General features: G+C 40.3%; 2 protein-coding genes across 4 annotated transcripts in view; one reads left to right on the top strand and one right to left on the bottom strand.

Annotated features, from left to right (window-relative positions):
* The window catches only part of Zfp658l1 (zinc finger protein 658-like 1), a 48,763-nt gene extending 27,600 nt beyond the window's left edge, over nucleotides 1–21,163 (top strand). Inside the window, exon 4 of the mRNA NM_001177909.1 lies at nucleotides 20,917–21,163. Coding sequence (NP_001171380.1) covers nucleotides 20,917–20,923 — 7 coding nt within the window. The 3' untranslated portion in view covers nucleotides 20,924–21,163. The remainder of the gene's footprint in view (nucleotides 1–20,916) is intronic.
* Nucleotides 18,455–22,416, bottom strand: part of Abcg3l3 (ATP-binding cassette, subfamily G (WHITE), member 3-like 3) — a 48,065-nt gene continuing 44,103 nt past the window's right edge. For 2 of the 3 annotated variants that reach the window (XM_063273045.1, XM_039091817.2), the window contains 2 exons: nucleotides 21,989–22,074; nucleotides 18,455–20,148 (listed from right to left, as the gene is read on the bottom strand). In XM_063273045.1, the coding sequence (XP_063129115.1) occupies nucleotides 19,995–20,148; nucleotides 21,989–22,074 (240 nt within the window). In that variant the 3' untranslated portion in view covers nucleotides 18,455–19,994. The remainder of the gene's footprint in view (nucleotides 20,149–21,988; nucleotides 22,075–22,416) is intronic. The other variant, NM_001107205.1, reaches the window with a different exon arrangement.

Here is a 22,416-nt window from a genome sequence, read left to right as displayed (position 1 = left end):
CCTGTGAAAGGAAGAACAAAAAGTAAAATATATCCACATTGCATTCCCATAGTTTGACATTTTGTTCATCATAGACATGTGGTATATTGATTAACTTTTATCTACAACTTTCTTTCTTAACTCTCTTGAACTAAAGTTAACCAACTTATTACAAGTCTATGAGTGCTTTACTATGCACTGTTTGCTTATTAGATGGTTTTGGATATATACACTTCACATGTTCCAAATATACGTGTGTGTGTGTGTGTGTGTGTGTGTGTGTGTGTGTGTGTGTGTGTGTGTGTTATAAGAAAAAAGACTGGCAGTTCTACCAAGTGGTGCTACTTTGGCTTTAGTACTTCAGTACTCTGAAATAGTACTACCTGTTAAGGCATTGTTTCCATCTGAAAGGAATGCCTTGCAAACACTAATCGAATACCTGGCACAGAAGCACATGCATTTGTAAGAATTTAATACCCAATATCCTTATAGCTCTTCTGATTCACTCTGATACTTTTAACTAAACTTCAAGAAAACATTAAGATTTCTAGAGAGGGATATTTAGATCAACATGCACATAAAAATTACCTTCCATGTCTTTTAGAATTTTGACAATTTTCTGCAATACTTCGTCTTCCAGGTAATAGCCTAAAACATAGTACTAGAAAAATGAATGGTATTACTGGAATTTATGAAAATTTTAAGGTACTGTCTTAAGTGAACCTGAGAAACATGCCTGATTAATTCACCTCATTCTCCCTCCTTCTCAATTGAAATTATAAAAGAGCATCCATATCAACAACAACAACAAAAAAGCAATGAAGCAAGCAACCAACAAAATCAGTTGCCCCGTATTTAAAAATGGAAACAACAGTAACAGCCTTACCTATAGCAGTGAGGTTCCAGCATCACATCTTTGTAGAGACTCTTCTGGGAAGGATCCAGCAAAGCCCATTCATCCCGAGTGAAGTTCAAATGTACATCATCATATGTAACTGCCTTCTCCAATATCACATTCATGTGTACAAAGGAAATCATGGTGCTCATATATTAAACATGTATTTGACAATACATACACATTATTCTGGTGTTTCCCACACTTATTTACTGACACAGAAGTTGTAATCACAAAGTCATTGTAAAAGAAAACTGAATAATACTGTTCAAATTTCTCATTTCTTCACCTTTTGAATTATATATACCCTTGCAAGAAAAATGTCAATCAACAGACATAAAGAGACAAGGAAATAGATCAACAATACAAAGGGTACATCATAGATGTTGTATAAATAATTGGTAGCTACAAAAGCAATGAGCTTTTGTAATATGGCCAATTTTAGTATGAAATCTATCTATTCATGATCATGGAAGACCTTTCCATCTTTTGAAATCTTATTTAATTTCTGTCTTCAGGGATATAATGTACTTGTCCTACAGGTCTTTCAGTTGAGTGGTTAGTTACAGCAAGATATTTTATATTATTAGTGGCTATTGTAAAGGCTATTGTTGTTTCCATTGTTACTTCCTCAGCCCAGTTATCATTTCTATAAAGAGGGCAACTGTTTTGTTATTTTTTGTATTTAATTTTGCATTCAGCCACATTGCTGACACTGTGTATCAGCTGCAGGAATTCTCTGATAGAATTTTTGGTGTCACTCTCATATACTATCACACCCTTGGCAAACAGTTATACTTCGACTTCTTCCTGTTTAATTTGTCACCCCTTGATCTCCTTTAGCTTTTTTATTGCTCTGGCTAGAAATTTGAGTCCTATACTGAATAGATAGAGAAAGAGAAAGCCACCTGGTTTTGTCCAGGTTACAGTGAACATGTGTTACAGTTCTCTCCATTTAGCTTGATCTTGTCTATTGGATTGCTTCATCCTTCTTTGGTTATGTTTAGGAATATGCCCTTTATCTCAAAATTGTCAAATACCTTGAACATGACGGGGTGTTGGATTTTATCACAGATTTGCTGAACTATGTTCCTAGCAGCTTTATTCCTAAAACCTAGCAACTGGGAAAAACCTAGATGTCCCTTGACTAGAGAATAGATAAAGAAAATGTGGTCCATCTACACAATGGAATACTATTCAGCTATTAAAAACAAAGACATCATGAATATTCCAGGCCAATGATGGAACTTGAGAATATAATCCTAAGTGAGGTAACCCAATCCCCATAGGACATGCATGGTATGTACTCGCTTATCAGGAAATACTAGCTATGTAATTCAGGTAGCATGTTATACTCCAGAAACCCAAAGAAGCTAACCAAGCCAGGATGCCTGGATCTCACTGAAAGGAGGGAATAGAACAGTCATAACAGGCGGGTGGAGGTGAGGACTTAGAATGGAGAGGAGACGGGAAGGAGAATGGGTGATTCAGGAAGGATCAAGTGTGGAGAAGAACAGGAGAAATGGCTAGATGGCCAGAAAATGACTAGAAATCTACAACAGAGAGGGGTGAGGAGATGGGGAACATCTCCAGAAAGAGACAGAAGCCTAGGGCAATCGAGGTTATCAAGAACCAATATGGGTGAACTTAGCTGTGACTCACTACACTGGGGATATTGAACCCGAATAAGATATCTTCTGTAGCCAGGCGGGAACCCTAGTGGTGCAATAGAGAGACCAACCCACCACCAATAATGTCAACCCCAGATATATCCTGTCTACAACAAATGCATGCATGGGGCATGGAGGTGAGACTCAGGGAATGGCCAACCAATAACCAGCCCAATTTGAGAAGCATCCCATGGGCAAGCACCAATCCCTAATATTATTAATGATCATCTGTTATGCTTGCAGACAGGACCATGTCGTGCTCTGAGAGGTTCCATGCAACACCTGATTCAGATCCAGACACACACAGCCAAACAGTTGATAGAGCTTGAGGACTTTTATGAAAGAATAGAAGGAAGCATCGTGGGCCTCTCAGGGGAAGACCAAGAGAATCAACCAACCTGGACACTTGGGGTTCTCAGAGTTTTAAACAAAACCAAGGAATATCCATGGGCTGGACCTATGACTCCCTGCTCATATGTAGTAGATATGCAGCTGGGCCTTCGTTGGGTCCCAAATAACTGAAACAGGGGCTATGCCAAAAGCTGTTGCCTATATATAGCTTGTCTGCCTTGTCTGGCCTTAGTGCCAGAGGAATTGCTTACCCTAGCATAGAATTGATGTGCCAGGATTGGGGTAATACCCAGGAAGTGGCTTCCTACTCAGAGGAGAAGGGGACAGGAGGGAATGGGGGAAAGATTGTGGGAGAGGGTGGTGGGTGGGGGTGTAAGCGGAATGAAAAGTGAATAATTTTTTTTTTAAAAGTAAAGGTAAATTAAAAAAAAAAAAGCAAGAGCGAGCTGGTTAGATTGACCATGGACTTGATCCCAGCACTACATAGACAGAGGAAAAGTATCTAACTGAGGTGGATCTTAAACTGTCAAAAGCTTCAGAATATAGAAGGGTTTCCCACTTCATAAGCTATACTGAAACTAAAACCCCCTCAGTACTCAACTCTCTGGCTTTTGTTAATGCCATAGGTAGTCAACTTGGCTCTCAAGAATAACAATCACAACAGGCAAGAAAGAAGAGCTGAGGAAGATTTCTTTTTTATGTTGGCAGGCAAGACTGCTTCAGACTCATTTCCAAACAATGATTTTATTAAATTAAGGAAGCCCTGAGATTTTGAATACAGATTCTGGTTGTGTTCACATAAAGGGTTGCTTGCTACTGGTCCTTGTCTGAACATGGTCACAGTGTAGAAGCAGACATATTTAAGGGCATTTTAACTCAATATCATACAGAAACATGCTTAAATGATAAGAATGGTGGGCAAAAATGACTATGTTATTTTCATCCTGTAGCATAGTATGTTAACTGAAAATGAAGTAAACGACACCAAGAATGCAGACTGCTTTCCACTTGTCTCAGTCAGGGTCTCTACTCCTGCACAGACATCATGACCAAGAAGCAAGTTGAGGAGGAAAGAGTTTATTCAGCTTACACTTCCACATGGTTGTTCATCACCAAAAGAAGTCAGGACTGGAACTTGGAGGCAGGAGCTGATGCAGAGGCCATGGAGGGGTGTTACTTACTGGCTTGTTTTGCCTGGCTTGCTCAGCATGCTTTCTTATAGAACCAGAGTCTACCAGCCCAGGGACGGCATATTCTAGCCTCAGAATATGGAGGCTTTTGCCTCTGAGCAGGCTGGCTAGGTTCACTGCATCTTTCTTTGTACTAGTGAGAAGCTAAGAAAAACTTAAATGTCCCATACCTGCAAAAAAATGAATAAACAAAATGTGGTTCATTTACCCAATGGAGTATCAGTTAGCTGCTAAAAATATGACAACATGAAATGAATACATGACAACAGTCTGATGATTGTGACTAGAGTAAAATCATTCTAAATGAAGTAACTCAGACAGAAAATGATGGAAATGTTATATATCCCCTAATAAGTGGATATTAGCTCTTAAGTAAACTTTAATCAAGCTATCATTCACAGACCCAGAGAGGTTATGCAAGGAGAAGGCATATAGTGGGGACACATCCATCTTTATGAAAAGAGCAAATAGAATAGAGTCTAAGGGTAGACTGAGCTAAATGGAAAGTGTTAGGGATCATTTGGAGAGGGTGATTTAAGATGAGAAGAAGATACAGGGATTAGGGATGGAATTAGAAGGCATTTGCAGATTAGTAAAAAAAAAAAAACTTAAGGCACTGGCAACTCTCATGGAATTCTGAGTGTGACTCTAGGGAGCACTGATATTAATGGAGGATAGAGTCTGAAATGGCCATCCTTATAAATAGCAAGTTTTCAGTGTTGGGAACAGGTGTATAGTTCACTGTGGTGTGAGCCAAGGAGGTCTCTAAACTACCCATCCTGATTCTAGGAAAATAGTTTGCTCTCTGAAACCTGACCACAGGATGACATTGTTTTGAAGAACTTCCACACAGCTCACTAAATGTGAAAATCAAGGGGGTGCAGGCTTGGAGCCTTCACCCCTATGTTCTAGTCTCTATGTGGAGAGAAGGTAGTTCATGGGCCACAGAAAGATTATCATGGACACACTACAACTATAACGTCCTCCACCTACTCTCTGCCTATAAAATGTGCTGAGCCAAGGCGATAAGGAAATTTTTGAATGGCCAGCTAATATTTGGTGTAACCTGAGGAGCTAGACATTTGTGGGAAACCAATCCTTACACTGCCTTGGTCTTTCAGGAACCTCCCAGAGACTTAGATGGCAAAAAGGGGTTTGCATGGGTCTCAGCCATGATTTCAACTTATGTGCTATGGTGATTAGCTTGGTGTTTTGTGGTAACCCTAACACTGGGAGGAAGTATGGCTCTGATTCCTTTGCTTGATCAGATCTTGATGCTCTTTTCTTCCTATTGGCTTGCCCTGTACAGCTTCATATTGGGGACTTTCAACATGTCTTTTCTATTTGCTTTGCTCTACTTGGCTATCGTCTCTGAAATCTGCTGTCTTCTAAAGATAAAACAGATGGGGTGGGGACCTTTGGGAAAGGAAGATATGAGAGGAGGAGAGTTAACAAGAAGGAATGGAAGGAGGAGTGGTCCTGATATATTATATAAGACATGAATCTAGTTTCAATGGAAATTTAACTTAATATGTCTTGAATGAAAGTGCAAAGAAAGGGGGAAAATAATGAAGAAAGAAAAGCAAAATGGTGAAGACAAGCAAAGCATGATTTTGACAGAGACAGTTCTCATGCTGTTTCTGAAGAGGATGACCATCACAGGAGAGTTCATGCCAAGTCTGTTCCTAAGCTCTGTGTAGATCTCTGAAATCAGATGTTTTACTCTCAGCAAGGTGTATAGAAACATATATAAATATGAAAGTGTTGCAATTTGGGTATGATTTTTTTACTAGAAGAAGAGAAAGAAATGAATCCCTTGTGTAAAGCTATCACATTTTTGCTCAATGATCATTCACTGTAATTATTTAAATCCAAACAAAAACAATTCAGTATGTTTCTTAACCCCATTTCAATTTTTCATGCACTCTGAATCATGGGCAGAAAGTTCTATTTGCATCCTAATAAAACAACCTTCTGAAATTTGCAGCATACTGTAATGGCTATTTGATCCTCATCAACCTGACAACTCTGGGTCGAAAAGTTTTATATTTATGTTGTCTTCTCCATACACCAACAAATGACCATTATAACAACCCTTTGAAAGTTAATGCTTTAGTTACACTTTGTACCCTTCTCCGCTCATTTTCTATGTCAACCTGTAATGGAGACAAATGGCTGAAACTCTTACATCCCTGCGACAAGTGGCAGTGCTGTTAGAGATTTAAATCAGATGGGAGGGTCAGCCTAACATGTTTAGCTCTTATTGTATGCTGCTTCATGAACAATAGGGCACTGATTGTAGGGATCCTTTAGAAGGGTATAGTCCTTTAAACATTAACTTGAACAATGTTACCTATGAGCCCATGTATATAGAAACTAATAATACCTAATCTTCAGAACTTCTGCGAATAACTCAAAGTGACTTTTAAATGTTATATTTCTCCATGTCAATCTATTCCTGATATTTCTTCCAAATTGAGAGGCCCCAGGCTCTACAGATGTCTCTGCATGGAGGTGATCAGAATGGTGGTTATGGCTCTACACCCCCTCATGCCTCTTTGAGATTTTAGGAAGTCACAACCCGTCAGAAGCCCGAACGCAAAACAGTGTTGAAGAATATTTTAATGTCTGCTTCCTGCCGAGCACCACGAACACTCGAAAAAAGCCTCTGAAACTCAAAACACCCTTTGAGCCCTGAAATTTAATTCCACATGTGATTGTGGCTGGTATCAGTGGAAATGGAAAAGGATTCTAATCAAATGTTGCTGAAGGATGGTCCCCATCACCTTTTTTTTTTTTTTTGTCTAACAGTTTCCAAATTCCTAGTAAAATTTATCACACAACCCTGAACATGGAATGCAATATTAGGAGCTACTAGAAACCAGATCTTCAATTTTCAAATCTGTCTTCCCACTGCTCATCAGAAGTAATGCCTGTTCCGCACAATGCACAGGGATATTATAAGCAGCACAGCTTCCTGTGCCCAGAGCTATAGAGTGTCCCCCTCCACACAGTTTCAAAGTGAGTGAGGCTCAAAGACCAAGGGCCTCTGCCCAGGTTATCATATGTACCAACAGAACCCCAGGCTGTTTGTTGAACAGTACACCCCAATTCCAGCAGATTGGACTCTGACGCCTTAGCCATCCTGTCCTTCCTGTTTCTTCACACATCCCTCCACCCACACGCACGGCTTAAGGCCTCCCTCACACCATCCTAGAATTGCATCAGAGGAAAAATCCAAGAGGGAGCCTGCAAGCTACCTCCCACGGGTGCTCCTAACTTCTGGAGGAATACAGCTCAAGTGAGGCAGACAGGCCTTCCCTGATCTGCCCTTCCAGACTAGAGGCAAACACAGCCCTTGTCTGGTGAAGTTTTATTTTCACCATCTTCCACTTTCCAACAACTGTCCATCATGCAAGGCACGGGGATTTTTGCATCCACATTTCATTCCGCACTCAATGTGCAGTGCAGCATCTCTACCTCATATCTTGGGATGTCCTATACCCAAACTTCAGTCAAATTCAAAAATTAGCAACAGTTCAAGCAAGAAGTGGCCATAAATGTGAAAGCAAAGAGTGGTTAATGGGAGATGAATGTAAAAAGAAATAAAAAAGGCGGGACATGGGCACTCCTTAAAAAAGGTGGAGTAGAAAGTTTATTGTGGATAAAGGGGACAGGAGTTAGAACCAGGGACATCTGAGAGAGTCCAGAGTACATATGAACTCGAGCCATGTGAAGATGGATTGAAAAGAGTGGAAACCAGAACAAGAAATGATGTGGGTAAATGATAGAGAGAAAAACAAACAAACAAACAGGTGACAAATTTGGGTGGATTACATAAGGAAAAGCAGCCGGAAGAAGTGAAGCCCGACACGTGGAATCCAGGATGGCTTTGCCAGTCATAGACTGTAACAGGTAGGGATTGTGGGAGAACCTGAGAGCCAGGCCTGCTGTGGTCTGTTACATGGGCACTTTAACCATTTATCCCAGGGTTTGAGATTTAGCAAAAGGAAGGAAGCTTAAATGGTTTAATTATAATTTCAAGAATTATTTTAAAATGGTGAAATAGGCTTTATAGACAAAACTCTACACATTTGACATATGTACTAAAGCAAAACAGGTGTTACTCACGCCTTCTCTCCCTGGCGGTGCTCTCTAAAATTGGAATAACAGCATTCCTATTAGACACAGCCATGCCAACTTGTCAAGACCTCTGTTGGTTGAGCTTGTGTAAATATAGAAATTTGGTTTCTAAAAATTAATTCCTCTCCTTAACTAGATACTTGATTGCTTTGTTCTCTGAACCCCTAAGTTTTCTAGTTTGGACATTTATTGATCATTTAACATTGACAACATTTGTTCCTACTGATAATGGAAACTACAGTCAAAGCAAGACAGCTTTCTACTTGTTTCCTCTCCTCCCCTTCTTTGTTGTGACTACGCCAACCTCAGTGTTGATCAGTCAACTCAATTCTCCTCTCTCTCTCTCTCTCTGTCCCTGTCTGCCTTCATTTGTCCTTGACTAGTCAGTGCTCACTCTGAAAGAATTTGCAAGATTCTCTTTAGGCAGTGGACAGCAGAAGCAGGAATAGGTGTTCTAAGAAATTACATAGTAAGTGGGGAGACTAAGCTAGAGAAGAAATCCCTCTAAAGAGAAAAAAAATAATCAAAACACTTGAGAAAAAGGAATAAAATTATTAATTCTTCAGAGACACTGCAGAATAGGAACAAATAGTTGATCAGAACTGTGATGCTCTGAGAAAGTGAAATTTAAAAACTGTTGCTAACAACTCACTTCTTTAAAAGGTAGATAAAATTGGAACAAATCATAGCTATAGTGACTTTCAGGAAGAGCAGGACATTCCCTGCTGGGGAAATGGCATCAAGGAGATAAAACATGATCTTGTCGTTATGTGCAACACTAGCTGCTGAGATCTGTAATTTTTATAGATCTGCATATTTCTGTAACAATTGTTCATGTACTCCAAGAATTTACACATTGTCTTCTCAGCCAGCCCTTGGGAAGACCTACCACTCCAGCTCAGCTCTGATTACCTTCCTGCTGCACTCCTTTGTGGGCAGTGACCCAGTGCTCACCAAATCATGACTTCCCTTCTTGTTTGTGCTCCCGTCACAGCACTCAGTAGGCATCCCTCTCATTCCCATCGGGACCCAGGTGGATAAATTTCACGGCATAGTACTAAACCTGAAATGGAGTATAAAATCTATCCCACATGTGGAAGGGTCCCCAGAATATTACCAATTAAATAAAGCCTTTAGGGAACAGGGTTTTTTGTTTGTTTGTTTGGTTGGTTGGTTGGTTTTGTTTTGTTTTTGTGGCTTCATACTGGGATCAGGTAAATTGCAGACAATTTTCACCTGGCCCCTTACTGAGCTCACCCAACCACTCTGACTGGCCTACTGGTCAGATGAGTGTCCCTGTGTCTCCAAGGCTCTCTGGATGCTGGGACCTTGTGTTTTCCCCTGTAGCTCAACTTAGATTATACAGCCCTGCTGGGACAGCTGTGGTGGGAAGGGGCTGAAATGCTGGGACCCATGGGAGGATGGGGGGAGGGGCAGAAACAGGCCATATGCACTGTATTAGAGCAGGCACAGAACCACGGCCCTGTCTTACTGATCACTGGAGAGTCTACATGCCCAGAGCATGAGGCGGAGCCCTAGGACATCCTCAGCAGGATCAGAAAGCCAGCTCCTGTGATTGTCAAGAGTTAACCATCACATTCCTGTGTCAAGTTTCAGAGAAGATTTGTCAACCTAACTGGAAAAACAAGAAAACAGCACATTGGAGTATGTGGCACCATGTTATCTACTTCTAGGCTAGACTATGCCATACCCTGAGAGAGTTATACAGTGTGGGAAATATTAATTAGGGATTACTAGTTAATCTGGGCAATCAGTAATAAAAGTGTAACAATAACTATACAGCCATAAGCAGATTAGCTAAACGTAGGACTTTTTTTTTTTTTAAAGATTTATTTATTTTAGGTACATGAGTACACTGTACTATCTTCAGACACACCAGAAGAGGGCATCAGATCTCATTACAGATGGTTGTGAGCCACCATGGGGTTGCTGGGATTTGAACTCAGGACCTTTGGAAGAGCGGCTCTTAACCACTGAGCCATCTCTCCAGCCCAATGTAGGACTTTTTAAAATTCCTTTATCATATACCTTATTGAGATGGAAACCTGCATAGCAGAAACCCAGAAAGCCTCAGTAGACACCTTGATGTGTAGGTGTAATAAGTGCATCCATGTTCTGCCACCCAGAGACTTGAAACTTACTAAATAGACTCTGTAGTGTCCCTCAGGCTCTACCCTACACATTTTCCTGGGCTGTGGGCAGTGATGTGGGAAGCCCTAAATCTCTTCAGTTCTGACACTGAGCCACAGGCCCAGGCTGGGAGGACTTTAACAACTGGATCTCATGAATCCTGCAGTTGATTCTACAGTTTTTCTTACCTGACTCCTGCAGGGCCATTAGGAATGGATGGCTTCTTTGCCAAGTTCTATAAGGCTTCTCAGTCTCCGAGTACTTTGGTTCTATTACATGTGGTACTCTAGAAACTCATCCCTTTGGTTTTACTATTCCCCTTCTTTCTGTGTTCACCTGACTATTTTCACCTTCTTAGTTTTGTTTGTGAAACAGGTAGGAAGTGTGTTCATTCACTGCCACAGAATCTTTGTCTTTCTCTTCATAGAGCAAAGCTTCACATGCTGAATCCTATGGAGCAGACCCCTCAGTTTTTGTCTCTTGTGAGCTGGATACCTGCACCAACTTTTCTCAGACATCTATTTTTGTGTTCTAATGGCCATGTAAAATGTCAATAATAATAGACAGTGCCTTTTCTCTACAGTCTGTTGCTGTAGCATTATCTGTGCGAGCAGCTCTCATCATGATATGGGCATGTTTTCTGCATAAAAAACAAAAAAAAAAAGAAAAAGAAAAAATAAAAAAAAAATAAAAAAAACGCAGATATTCCTGGTCTGGCAATGGAGCTCAAAGATAAAGGCAAGGTGTAATTCCTACACCTCGTTCCTTGTGATATACTTATATATAACACAAAATTTACCACTTTCCCCATTTTATCTGTTGTATGTGTGCATAGGTATGCAGTGGTGTGTGAGTGTGTGTGTGTGTGTGTGTGTGTGTGTGTGTGTGTGCGCGCGCGCGCGCGCACGTGTGTGTGCTATACATACCAGTTCATGTGCATGTGTGCCTGTGTGCATACAGGTCTGGGTTCACATATGGCAGCTAGATGTCAAATGTCAACATTGGGTGATTTTCCCCTGTTGAGAAACCCAAGAGTTCTGTGACACACTGAATTCTTATTGTGAACAGCTATGTCATGATTTTATTAAGATGGATAAATTTGGAAATCTATTAGAAAGGAAAGGATGAATGGACAATACAATGTGGTGTCAACATACAATGGGATATTATTTCACCGTAAAAAGACTTAGAGTATTGTACACGTATGTTATGACAAGACCTTTGACAACATTATACCAGTGAATGAGGTTGATATAAAGGGACAGAAAGTATTATTTTACTTATACATTTAGAGTCATCATTCATGGATGGAGTGGAGTCAAGAATACCAGAGTCTTGGGCAAGGAGAAGAGAGAGAAACTGATTAAGAAAATAAAATTTTCTGTAGGATGTTGTGAATTGATTCTAATCAGGAATCTGCAAGTACAAATGCTAAAGGTCCATGTCCCAAATTGGCTTTTGGAACTGATTTTTTTCCCCAGAGCTGAGGACCAAACCCAGGGCCTTGCGCTTGCTAGGCAAGCGCTCTACCACTGAGCTAAATCCCCAACCCCCCAAATTGGTTTTTGAATGGTCAATTGTAAGCGACGGGGTCCGGGTGTACCTGGAAGAGAATGGGGGACAAGGAATGTGAAGAAGGACACCAAGAGTCTGATCAAGGCGACAATTTTATTTTTCCCCAAGGCTGAATTTATACCATAACATGGGTAACAGAGGGAGGGGGGAAGTAAGAAACATTTATGCAGGCCAAGGACACAGTATACGTGTGGTCAGGGAATTGGCTGATGTTGACAGGATGTTAGAAAGTTCACAGGTTTGTCATATCTATTAGTCAGCAGGATGTTGGTTTTTCAGAAAGGTTACAGGTCATCACATTGGGTATCTTGACGTCAGATGTATTTCTTAGCAAAAGAACTTTATTATATTATTATTCATTTTGACCACCAAATTTGTATTAGTCTTCTGCAGCTGGCTGGGGATTTTCCATGAGCCTAGTCATACTTAATTCTAACCATAATAATAACATCAACGATGGAGGGCTTCAAGGGCATCGCTCCTAATAGTCAATAAAGAGTCAATGGCCAATAGCTGGGCAGGGTGATAGAGGAGGGTGTTGCTGTAAAATTATAAAAAAGGCTGTCTTTTATCCACTACTAGATCCGGCACCACAGTGTTCCAAGATATCTGGTAGTTATCTTGCCAGAAACACACATCCCAATTCCGTGGTGGCTTAGTGTCTCTAGTTGCCACACACTCTCTTAAACTTAAATCGCCACATGAAAAAACACACAACACAATAACTTCTGATCCAGTTGATAAGATATAATTGCCCACCTAAACATACAAAGCCCTGTCCACATCCATCCTTTAAGGATATTCATAACAACCTGTAAATACACAGAGCAGAATCTTAACATCAGCCTCCATGTTCTCGCCGTGGCTTCTTCTGTCTCCCATTCCAGTTTCCTCCTCTTCCTTCAAACTTTTTTCCCCCGCCCATCCTTCCTTCTCGTCCAATGACAAGCCTTTTTCTATCTTGTACCTGATTCCATCTGTATGACATCATCCTACAGGAGGGTCTTTTAGTATTTCCAGGCAAGGGAGGAAGACAAGAAGAACAGGCATATTACCATGATGGGAGAATGAGAGATGAGACCTATGGTCCCAGCCAACATATGAGAATAAGAGTAAGTGTCCATAGAAGCCACACCCCTGTTTGTGTCTGGGGTAACAGGGATGAAGTGTGGATATAGAAGTTATTAAGCCAGGAGTACTAAGGGAAATGTATGCTACCCCCAGGGAGGATTAAGAATACCAGCCTTTGACCTAGTCAAGGCTGATCAAAATTAACTGTCGTGTGTGCGTGCGTGCGTGCGTGCGTGCGTGCGTGTGTGTGTGTGTGTGTGTGTGTGTGTGTGTGTGTGTGTGTTTCATTCGTGAATCTAGAGCTCCTGGATAGGTGCAACATGAGTGTACCGTGTTGGGAACCAAAGTAGTTTAAATATTCTCAGCCTCATTAGGATTCTGGAAAACTTTAGTTATGCACTAGAGTGATATTGCTGTACAGCTTGGGAACACATTTAATGTCATTGATCTGCACAGTTTAAAATACAAAAAACAGTAGCTGCAAAGACAGCTCAGTTGCCTAACAGCCTACTGCACAGCATGGGGGCTTGAGGCCAGATCCCCAGCATGCACATAAAAACCAGCATGCTGACACATGTCCAAAATGGGGGAGGACAACCAGAGTATTCATGGAGCTCACTGGGCATCCAATCTTGCTGATCAGAAAGCCCCAGGCTTAACGACAGATCCTAACTCAAATAATAAGGTAGAGTGCAACTGAGTTATAATAATACAATGTATGTAATATAGTATATAATGAAATGTTATGTATAATAATATATAATGTTTAGTATTTGTTTACTTGTCATAACCTTTCTCTGCTACCTAAGGTGATGACCTCATACTTTACAAAAATACATTAATAGACTAAAAAGTCAGTACAAAGATGTAACCAGCGATTTCACCATCTCTTCCAGAATTAAAAACTGTGCTGCCTATCTCAAATTCATTTGAAAAAAATTATGTATTTAAAATACAATGAAAATTGGAGGCCTAACTACATTCAAAGAGCTCTTGCTACCACTTGAGTGCTGGGACTACAGGCCTTTTCCCCAGGGATGGTGGTCCTGGGTGCTATAAGATCGCAGGCTGAGCAAGGCATGATAAATAACCCACAAAGAGTAAGCCAGTAAACGGAACTCCATGGATTCCTTATCAAGTACTACGACCAGGATTCTGACTTGAATCCCTGCCCTGACTTCCCTGGATGACAGACGATAAGCTTGAGGATGAAACAAGTCCTCTCTTCCCCAACATATTTTTGGTCATGATATTTTATCAATATAAAAACCTGAACTAACGTACTTTGATATTCACAAAATACTCAGGACATAGAGTGAGTTGTAATGATAAGGGGAAATATCTCTTCCTTAAAGTTCACAGTTAAGACAGCAGTTTTTTGTTTTTTGTTTTTGTTTTTGTTTTTGTTTGCTTTTGTTTTTGTTTTGTATTGTTTTGTTTTGTTTTTAATATGAGGACACTATAGTTGTCTTCAACCGTACCAGAAGGGGGCATCTGATCCCATTCATGGGCTGTAGAGATGGCTAGGCAGTTAGAAGCACTGATTGTTCTTCCAGAGGTCCTGAGTTCAATTCCCAGCAACCACATGGTGGCTCACAACCATCTGTAATGAGATCCGATGCCCTCTTCTGGTGTGTCTGAAGACAGTGACAGAGTACTCACATACATAAAATAAATAAATAAATGAATCTTTCTGAAAGAAAAACTGACTAAGAAGTGGATGGAAAACTGGAATACATGCCTATGAACAGTTCAAGACGAAACTTAGCCGTAGCATTGCTCTTCTGTTAGACAGGGAGGCATATACTGTATAATTTCTGTAATACCTGTGGAAACAGAGGAAGTCTTGATGAGAGAGGGGCATGAAGCCTTTCATGTGTTGGTCATAATCTACTCCCTGACCTAGAATGGTGTTTACAATGTATCTTCTTTTAAGGTAATTCACCACACTCTGTTTAAAATTTTGTTTTACTTAAACAAATTTCCATACAATATATTTTGGTCATATTTTTTCTTTTCCGCAAATTCTCCTCTATCCTTCCCACTTATGCACTTACATACCTAACTCAGAGGTATCTCCCCCTTCAAAAAATAAAGAAAAAAAAAACGAAACAAAAACTGCACAAAAACCACATGACTGGTATGAATCCTGTGCACGGACCTGCCCTGGAATTTTGCTGATATTCCCACTGACGCTTTACTGGCAAAAACTGATTTTACTTTTCCCAGCGATACAATTACAATTGGTAGGGAGGGATTTTCTGTCCACTCTCCCTGTTCAGTGCTGGGATTTTTCCTGGCTTGACCTGGGCAGGTCTTTTGTGCTACCCCAGCCTCTGTAAGGTCATATACATATTAGTCCTATTGTTCCTGATAGAAGCTGTTTCCTTGGTGTCTTCTACCAACTCTGGTTCTTACTTCCCCTCTGCTCCCTCTTCTACACGGAAACCTGAGCCTCAAGGGGAGGGATTTGATGACGATTTCCCTTGTCAGGCAGGCAGAGTGCTTCAAGCTTCCAATAGTCTCACTCTCTACACATTTTCCAAATTTAGATCCCATTGTAAATTCTCATGTACCACAAGAAGAAGCTTCTCTGACAAGGGTTGAACAATTTCTGGTCTACAGGGGTAACAATATGCCATTAGAAATCATTGTATTGTTGGTTCCTTACCAATTACTAGTAATATGTTTGCCACTAGGCCAAGGACCTACTAGTTTCAGGTTTAACCATATGAGATATATGCTTGATTTCAGGCAGAGAACCTTAAACCTATTCTTATTACAGCAGTTGGTTTTTCTTATAACATTTGTGCCTCTATTGCACCAGTATATCTTGCAGGAATATTTTAGCTGTGGGTCACAGAGTTTGTAGACAGGCAATACTGGTGAAGATTCTTCTGCTCCAGTAGCATGCAAAGTACCTTCCAGCAACCATCAGTGCTTGCAATAGCAGTGAAGCTCTCAGTTGGGTACCAGCTTAATGCATTTGTGTTCAATGACATAAGTCAATGAGGGCTTCAGCAACACGATCCTACTATCAAGTGATGGACAGTGACCGATAACCCTGGCAATAGTCTGTGATGCTTGTGGGAATCCATAGAATCCCCTTTGACAAATGACTCTACGTGATGTCATCCATTCCTAGCACTCAAGGTGACAGACATCTTACTTGGTAACTAACATAAGATGTTTTATTGCATCATTGCCTCCTCCATTACATGGTGCCTCTATTTGAACTCCTTTCACATATGTATAAAATGTAAGGTGATACTATGGTAGTGACTTTGACTATGTCTTTTCAAATGGACTTTTGTGGTTTTTGGTTTTGGATTTTATTTGTTTTTGTGGTTGATTGTTTTACTTTGTTTTTATGTTTTGGTGTGTGTGTGTGTGTGTGTGTGTGTGTGTGTGTGTATGCATTTAATTATTGCTTCTGGTCTTAGTATTTTACTGCTGCGATCAGAGAAAATGACCAAGGCAAGTACAACATTTAATTGGATCTGGATTATAGGTTCAGGGGTTGAGTCCACTGTCATCAGTGCAGGAGCATGGCAACATGGTGCAGGATGAGCTGAGAGTTTGCATTCTTGTTCCAAAGGCAAATAGAAGAAGAATGGCTTCCAGCCAGCTAGGACAAGGGTCTTAAAGTCCATCCCAGGATAACACACTTTCTTTAACATGGCCACACATCCTCCAACAATGCCATACTCCCTAAGAGTGCCACTTTCTGGGACAAGAATTTCCTACTGACCATACATCCTCTACCTTGACTTCTCACTTAATTCTATCTTAGATTTCTATTTATCTCTCTTTTAAAGATTTTATTTATTCATTATATAAAAGTATACAAGTAGTTGTCTTCAGACACACCAGAAGAGGGCATCAGATCTCATTACAGATGGTTGTGAGCCACCATGTGACTGCTGGGATTTGAACTCAGGACCTCTGGAAGAGCAGTCAGTGCTCTTAACCACTGAGCCATCTCTCCAGCTCCATTGAACCATCTCTCCAGCTCCCATTTATCCCTTTGTAAGAGTATGCTCTTTCTTTTCCTTCCTTGAAGATCCTATCATTCTACCTGCTCCTTTACTCGTTGTCTAACCTCTGTTGCTATTCAACTGAAGCACATATGACCAAATTGTTAAAACTAACATCCACATATAAGAGAAAATGTGCAGTCTTTGTCTTTGGGTGTCTAGGTTGACTCATTCACCGTGATTGCTTCTAGAGTATTGATTTATCTGAATATTTCGTGATTCATTTTGTCTTGATAGTTAAATAATGTTCCATTGTGTCAATGTACCACAATTTCAGTATCTCTCTATCAGTTGATGGACACTGAGGCTGTTTCCAATTTCTGGGTATAAAGAGCAGTAGGGAACATGAATATGGAAGTGTAATTGTCTCTATATGTCGACTATTTGGATCTATACCCAAGGCTATTAAGATTGAATCTTCCAATAGATAATTTTTCATGTTTTTGATATGTTGCTGAATTCTGGAAGAGGCATATTGTCTCTACTGTTCATATTTTCTGTATTAGGGTCTAAGAATCTAACATTATGCTATTTAATGCATATCTTAATGTATAGTTCTGGTCTTCACTCTGTTATGTGGGGGTTCTTTTTTTGTGGTTTTGTTGTTGTTGTTGTTGCTGCTTGATTGATTGTTTATGTTGTTCGTACTGCCTACTCTCCTTTCGGCCAAGTGTGGCATCTGTTTGATCTTTAAGTTTCAACATAGTGTGAGGGCTGTGAGGACCCTGGTAGAGAGCTGTTCTCCTTAGCTCTACAGATACTCAAAGAGGACTCGATCTTGGCTAGAAGAAACTATTGTAGGTCGTGGGAGTGAGTTAGGAGATCTCTGTATCACTGTCAAAAGCCTGAGTCCCTAGTGGGTGTATGATAGGCTCGGGGTGGGGTGGCTCATACAAGCAGGCAGCAGCAGAGCTAAGGGTAAGCCTAGAGAGACCAGAGTGGAGGGGAGAAAGGAGGATGAAGGTCTCCTAGCTGAGTGCTAGGCTACTGTGGCAGCTGTGGTCCCTGCTAGAGAGAGATTCAGTGGTCAGCAAAGTCACAAAGGACTGGGAATGGGCTAGAAGCAACTACTGAAAGGGGCCAACAGGAAGAACTGGGAGGACACTGAGTCTGTACCAAGAGCCAAAGTGGATATTTTGTTACATTGTACATCAGTGTTTAAGATGTTTAAAAACACTAGTATTACTAATGAGTACTTTCCTTTTATGGAATAAGACTGAATGACAAAGTTATGAAAGTAAATTACAGAAAGAGGAAGGATGAGGAAGTGTGTCTGAAGTAGTTCGTGGCTCTGACTCTTTTACTTATAATTTAGGTTGTTATTATTTTGTGATTTTTTAAAAATATATTCAGTGCTGATTTAGGGTATAATAGAAAACAAATAGAAAATTCTTTATTACTCTATACGCTCTTTATTTTTGCAATTTTTATTGAAAAAATTTACAATTCTATATTTGTGCATCTGTCAAAGCAAATGTTCAATGCAAAACGTTCTTGACACAAAACATCCAGGAAATCTGGTGTTCTGTGAAAACGTGAAATCTAAGAGCAATATGAATAGAAGAGGAAGATTTCCAGCTCAAAGGTCTAAAAATACTTTCAACAATATCATAGAAGAAAATTTCTGTAACTTACACAAAGAAATGCCTATAAATATAAAAAGTCAGAACGTGAAATAAATTCAGCCAGAAAAGAAAATTCTCCCACCAAATAATAATTGAAAACACTTAACTATGGTTAACAAAGGGAAAATATTAAATTAAAAGTATTAAAAGCTGCAAGGGGGAAAGGCTGAGTAACATATAAAGGCAGACCTATCCGAATTACACCCAACTTCTCAACAGAGACTCTAAAAGCCAGAAGGATTTGGGCAGATATCTTGCAGTCTCTAAGAGACTATAGATGCCAGCGCAGCTGCACAGAGCTTAATGCTAACACGCTCCTGGGCAATTTGGCTTTTATTTTTGATGATAGCCAGTAATCAAAAGGGGCTGGGCTGTGTACAGGTTGTGTGCTCTCACAGCATAGGCAGCAAAGAAAATATAAATTTAGGAGTTGGAAACTTCCAAGCTCCAACTAACCTCGTATAATATTTGGATAAAAGGAAAAATATAAACGAAGAGGGTGTAAGCCCACCATTGTCAGTGGGCACTTATGTTACGAATGTTACGTGATCAACAAATGCGCAAACGGGGAAACTTAGAAAATTCACTGGACAAGTCAATCAAGAATCTAGATAAGGAAATCAAGGACCCTAGTTTTTTGTTTTTTGTTTTTTGTTTTTAATTTATTTAATGTATGAGTACACTGTTGCTATTTCCAAACAGCACCGGAAGAGGGCATCAGATCTCATTACAGATGGTTGTGAGCCACCATGTGGTTGCTGGGAATTGAACTCAGGACCTCTGGAAGAGCAGTCAGTGCTCTTAACTGCTGAGCCATCTCTCCAGTCCAGGACCCTAGTTCTTACTGAAGTGTAAGAGCTATTAAGAAGCTTGGCCACAATATTGCATTTCCATTCCCTCTTCTCATCTTTTGGCTCCTGCACTCTTTGTACTCTTCGTCCACAATGGTCTGAGATGGAGAGGGCATGCTATAGGTGTCCTGTTGGAGATAAGTACTCGAGTGTCCTTTAGCCCTGTACTGTAAGCAGCCATGAGTCTCTGCATTCACCACAGTTCACAGCAGAGAGATCCTCTGTGGGTCATGCTGGATGTAGCATTTGTCCATGAATACACTTACAAACATTCAGAAGGTAGTTTGAAATTACATCTCTTTAAACAACTGTAAAAAGTCCCCACAATAGGACCTAAAACCCTGTCAGCTGCGGGTTTGTTTGTTGGATTTACAACACAAAGAAAAGTTTCCTTCCAATGTCAGGACACTTGAAAACAAATGGAAATTTAAATATAGAAAATTAAAAAAGGGTAGCTTAACAATGTATCCTTTTCTTAAGACGTAGCAATCGTACATAAGAAATCATTAAGAGGATAATCATTATACAGGTTAAAGCCAGGTGATTCTCCCAGAAGCCCCAGGATGAGGAATCAATGTCTAGGTTTTGCAAGAATTCTTCACCAGTGCATCTGTAATTCAACACATATGAAAGTAATGTCAAAGTTTATTCTGTTATTCATTGTTTATTAACAGTTATTCACTGTACCTTCCCTGTAAAATTCATAGTTTTTAACACACCATTAATAATGGTCCTTTGTATTTAATGGATGGTAGGCATGATATGCTTGCAACTTTTTATATGGTTCACCAATCAATCGAAAGTACTTGAATCAGGTACTGTAGCTAACATTCATAGTGATGTAGCTGCCACAAATACTTGAAAGCATAGAGGAAGTAGGCCTAATAAGTTTAGGGGCTTTTCAGTCACACTGTGATCCAACTCTGTAGAGTTCATTCATTTGTAAATCTACAGTACTGCTCTCTACAACGGGCAAATGCCTGGATCAAGTATTAATCCTCCTGAAGTAGAAAACCCAGCTTTCTAATGACACGGACATTCCAAGGACTTTGCTGACCCAGTAGACAGTCATGCACAAGAACAGAAGCATGGAATTCTAGACCTGGGACCAGAGGAGAACAGAAGTTGCAGGCAGGAGTCAGTGAATTTCTGTCTGTTCCTGTACTGAGACTGAAGTAACAACCACAGATGCTTAGCTATAGGACATCCCTAGCAGCACAGGTGACAGACTGAGCCTGTGGTAGCAGTGGGAGCACAGCAGCATGCAGTGGGCCTGACACAGATTAGCATAGGAGCTGCTGTGAAGAATTCTGCAAAAAGCTACAATTGCTGCCTGTGTCTCTCCATCCCTGTGACTCTGTTCCCTTGTATCTCTTAGGATTTAGAAGACCACAAATCTTCTGAAAGAGCAGATTTCTTCCTCCTGAGAGGATGAACCTATGAGGAGGAAGAATGGGGATGGCCTCCTCTGCTTTCACTTTCCCATCCATGTCCTCCTGACCAGGAACTGGAAAGGAAGTTGTATTAGAAGAGCCCAGGCCACACCAGGAGAGAGAATATGTGAGAAATAAGGTCTCTCTCCAAACAGGTTTTCTCATCAGTAAATCAAAATGCAAAATATTCTCTGCATTTCTTCTTTATTATTTTGAATATTCATGAGAGATTTAACGTATCACAATTTTTCTCTCTTTTATACTATCAAAATCGAATCATGAGAACAATCATACAAAGTGAAGGTATTGTAAGTTTAAAACAGATCAGTTTAACTGTAGTAAAATCTGTTTCTGTTTTAATAACATTAGACAAAAGAGATTTTTTTCAACGACCTAAAATGTGTCTTCCTTTCATTGAAGAACATATTCTCTGATAGGACATTTTACACACAGAGAAACATACACAGAGACACACAGACTCAGACACAGACACACAGACACACACACACACACACACACACACACACACACACACACACACACACACCCCAAAACAATCACCAGCCTTTGATTTCTTGAAGTCTTCCAGAATGTATCTTGAAGTCTTCTAAAATGTAAGGCAGAGGGAAGATCTGAAGGCAGGCAAAGCTCACTGCATTTCACCCTTGCTGTCCTTATGTTTATCATCAGGGTCAGCTCCTAGGTACCATACCCTATACATTTGGAAACTATGTGGCTTTCCTACCTATCAGAGCAGCCCATGTCAAACTTGAATGTTCCGAAACAAGCAACTCAAATCCACAATCAAAGCACCAAAACTCTTTTCTAAGAGGCCCTAAGAACCCTTTCTGCATATTATCTACACCATGGAGAAGTAGGGTCAAGATACATGTCCTCTGGTGTACAGGGAGTCAGCCAGGCAACAGGCAAAGGACAGAGTGTTAACCCTGGAAAGGCAGGTCCCCTTCAAGTCTACTAGCACTCTATGTCCCATTATGACACTGAACTCAAGCTTACATTACATAGTTCTGACATCTACTGACTTCTTCTGTGTTGTGTTCTGGACAGAAGTTTTGTCCGAGGAACTCATTGTGCAGCAAAGCCTGTAACACAAGCAGGAGCAGGGAAAGGAAAACAGCCTTATATTTCCATAAGTTTCCAAAGAACAAACACAACTGTATCTTTAAGGTCAATACTTACTGATATTCAGAAAAAAATTTTAAACTGAAACCCCCACCAAGTTCACAGTCTGCCCAGCTAAGCAGTGTCTCCCACCATCGCCCTTACAATCAGGTGGTTTAGCATTGAAATGATGATGCTTCCATTCAACTAATGGGTGGGTTCTCCAACTTCATCACCCCAGGTAGCCTCCTTCCCAATCCTATAACCCTGTCAACCCTACAATTAAAACAATAGGACTACCTTAATGAATGGTATTGATTTAT

The sequence above is a fragment of the Rattus norvegicus genome, chromosome 14 (genome assembly GCF_036323735.1).
Source record: "Rattus norvegicus strain BN/NHsdMcwi chromosome 14, GRCr8, whole genome shotgun sequence".
NCBI lineage: Eukaryota > Metazoa > Chordata > Mammalia > Rodentia > Muridae > Rattus > Rattus norvegicus.
The sequence above is the reverse complement of the archived record's forward strand: the minus strand, read 5'-3'. Positions and strand labels throughout refer to the sequence as shown.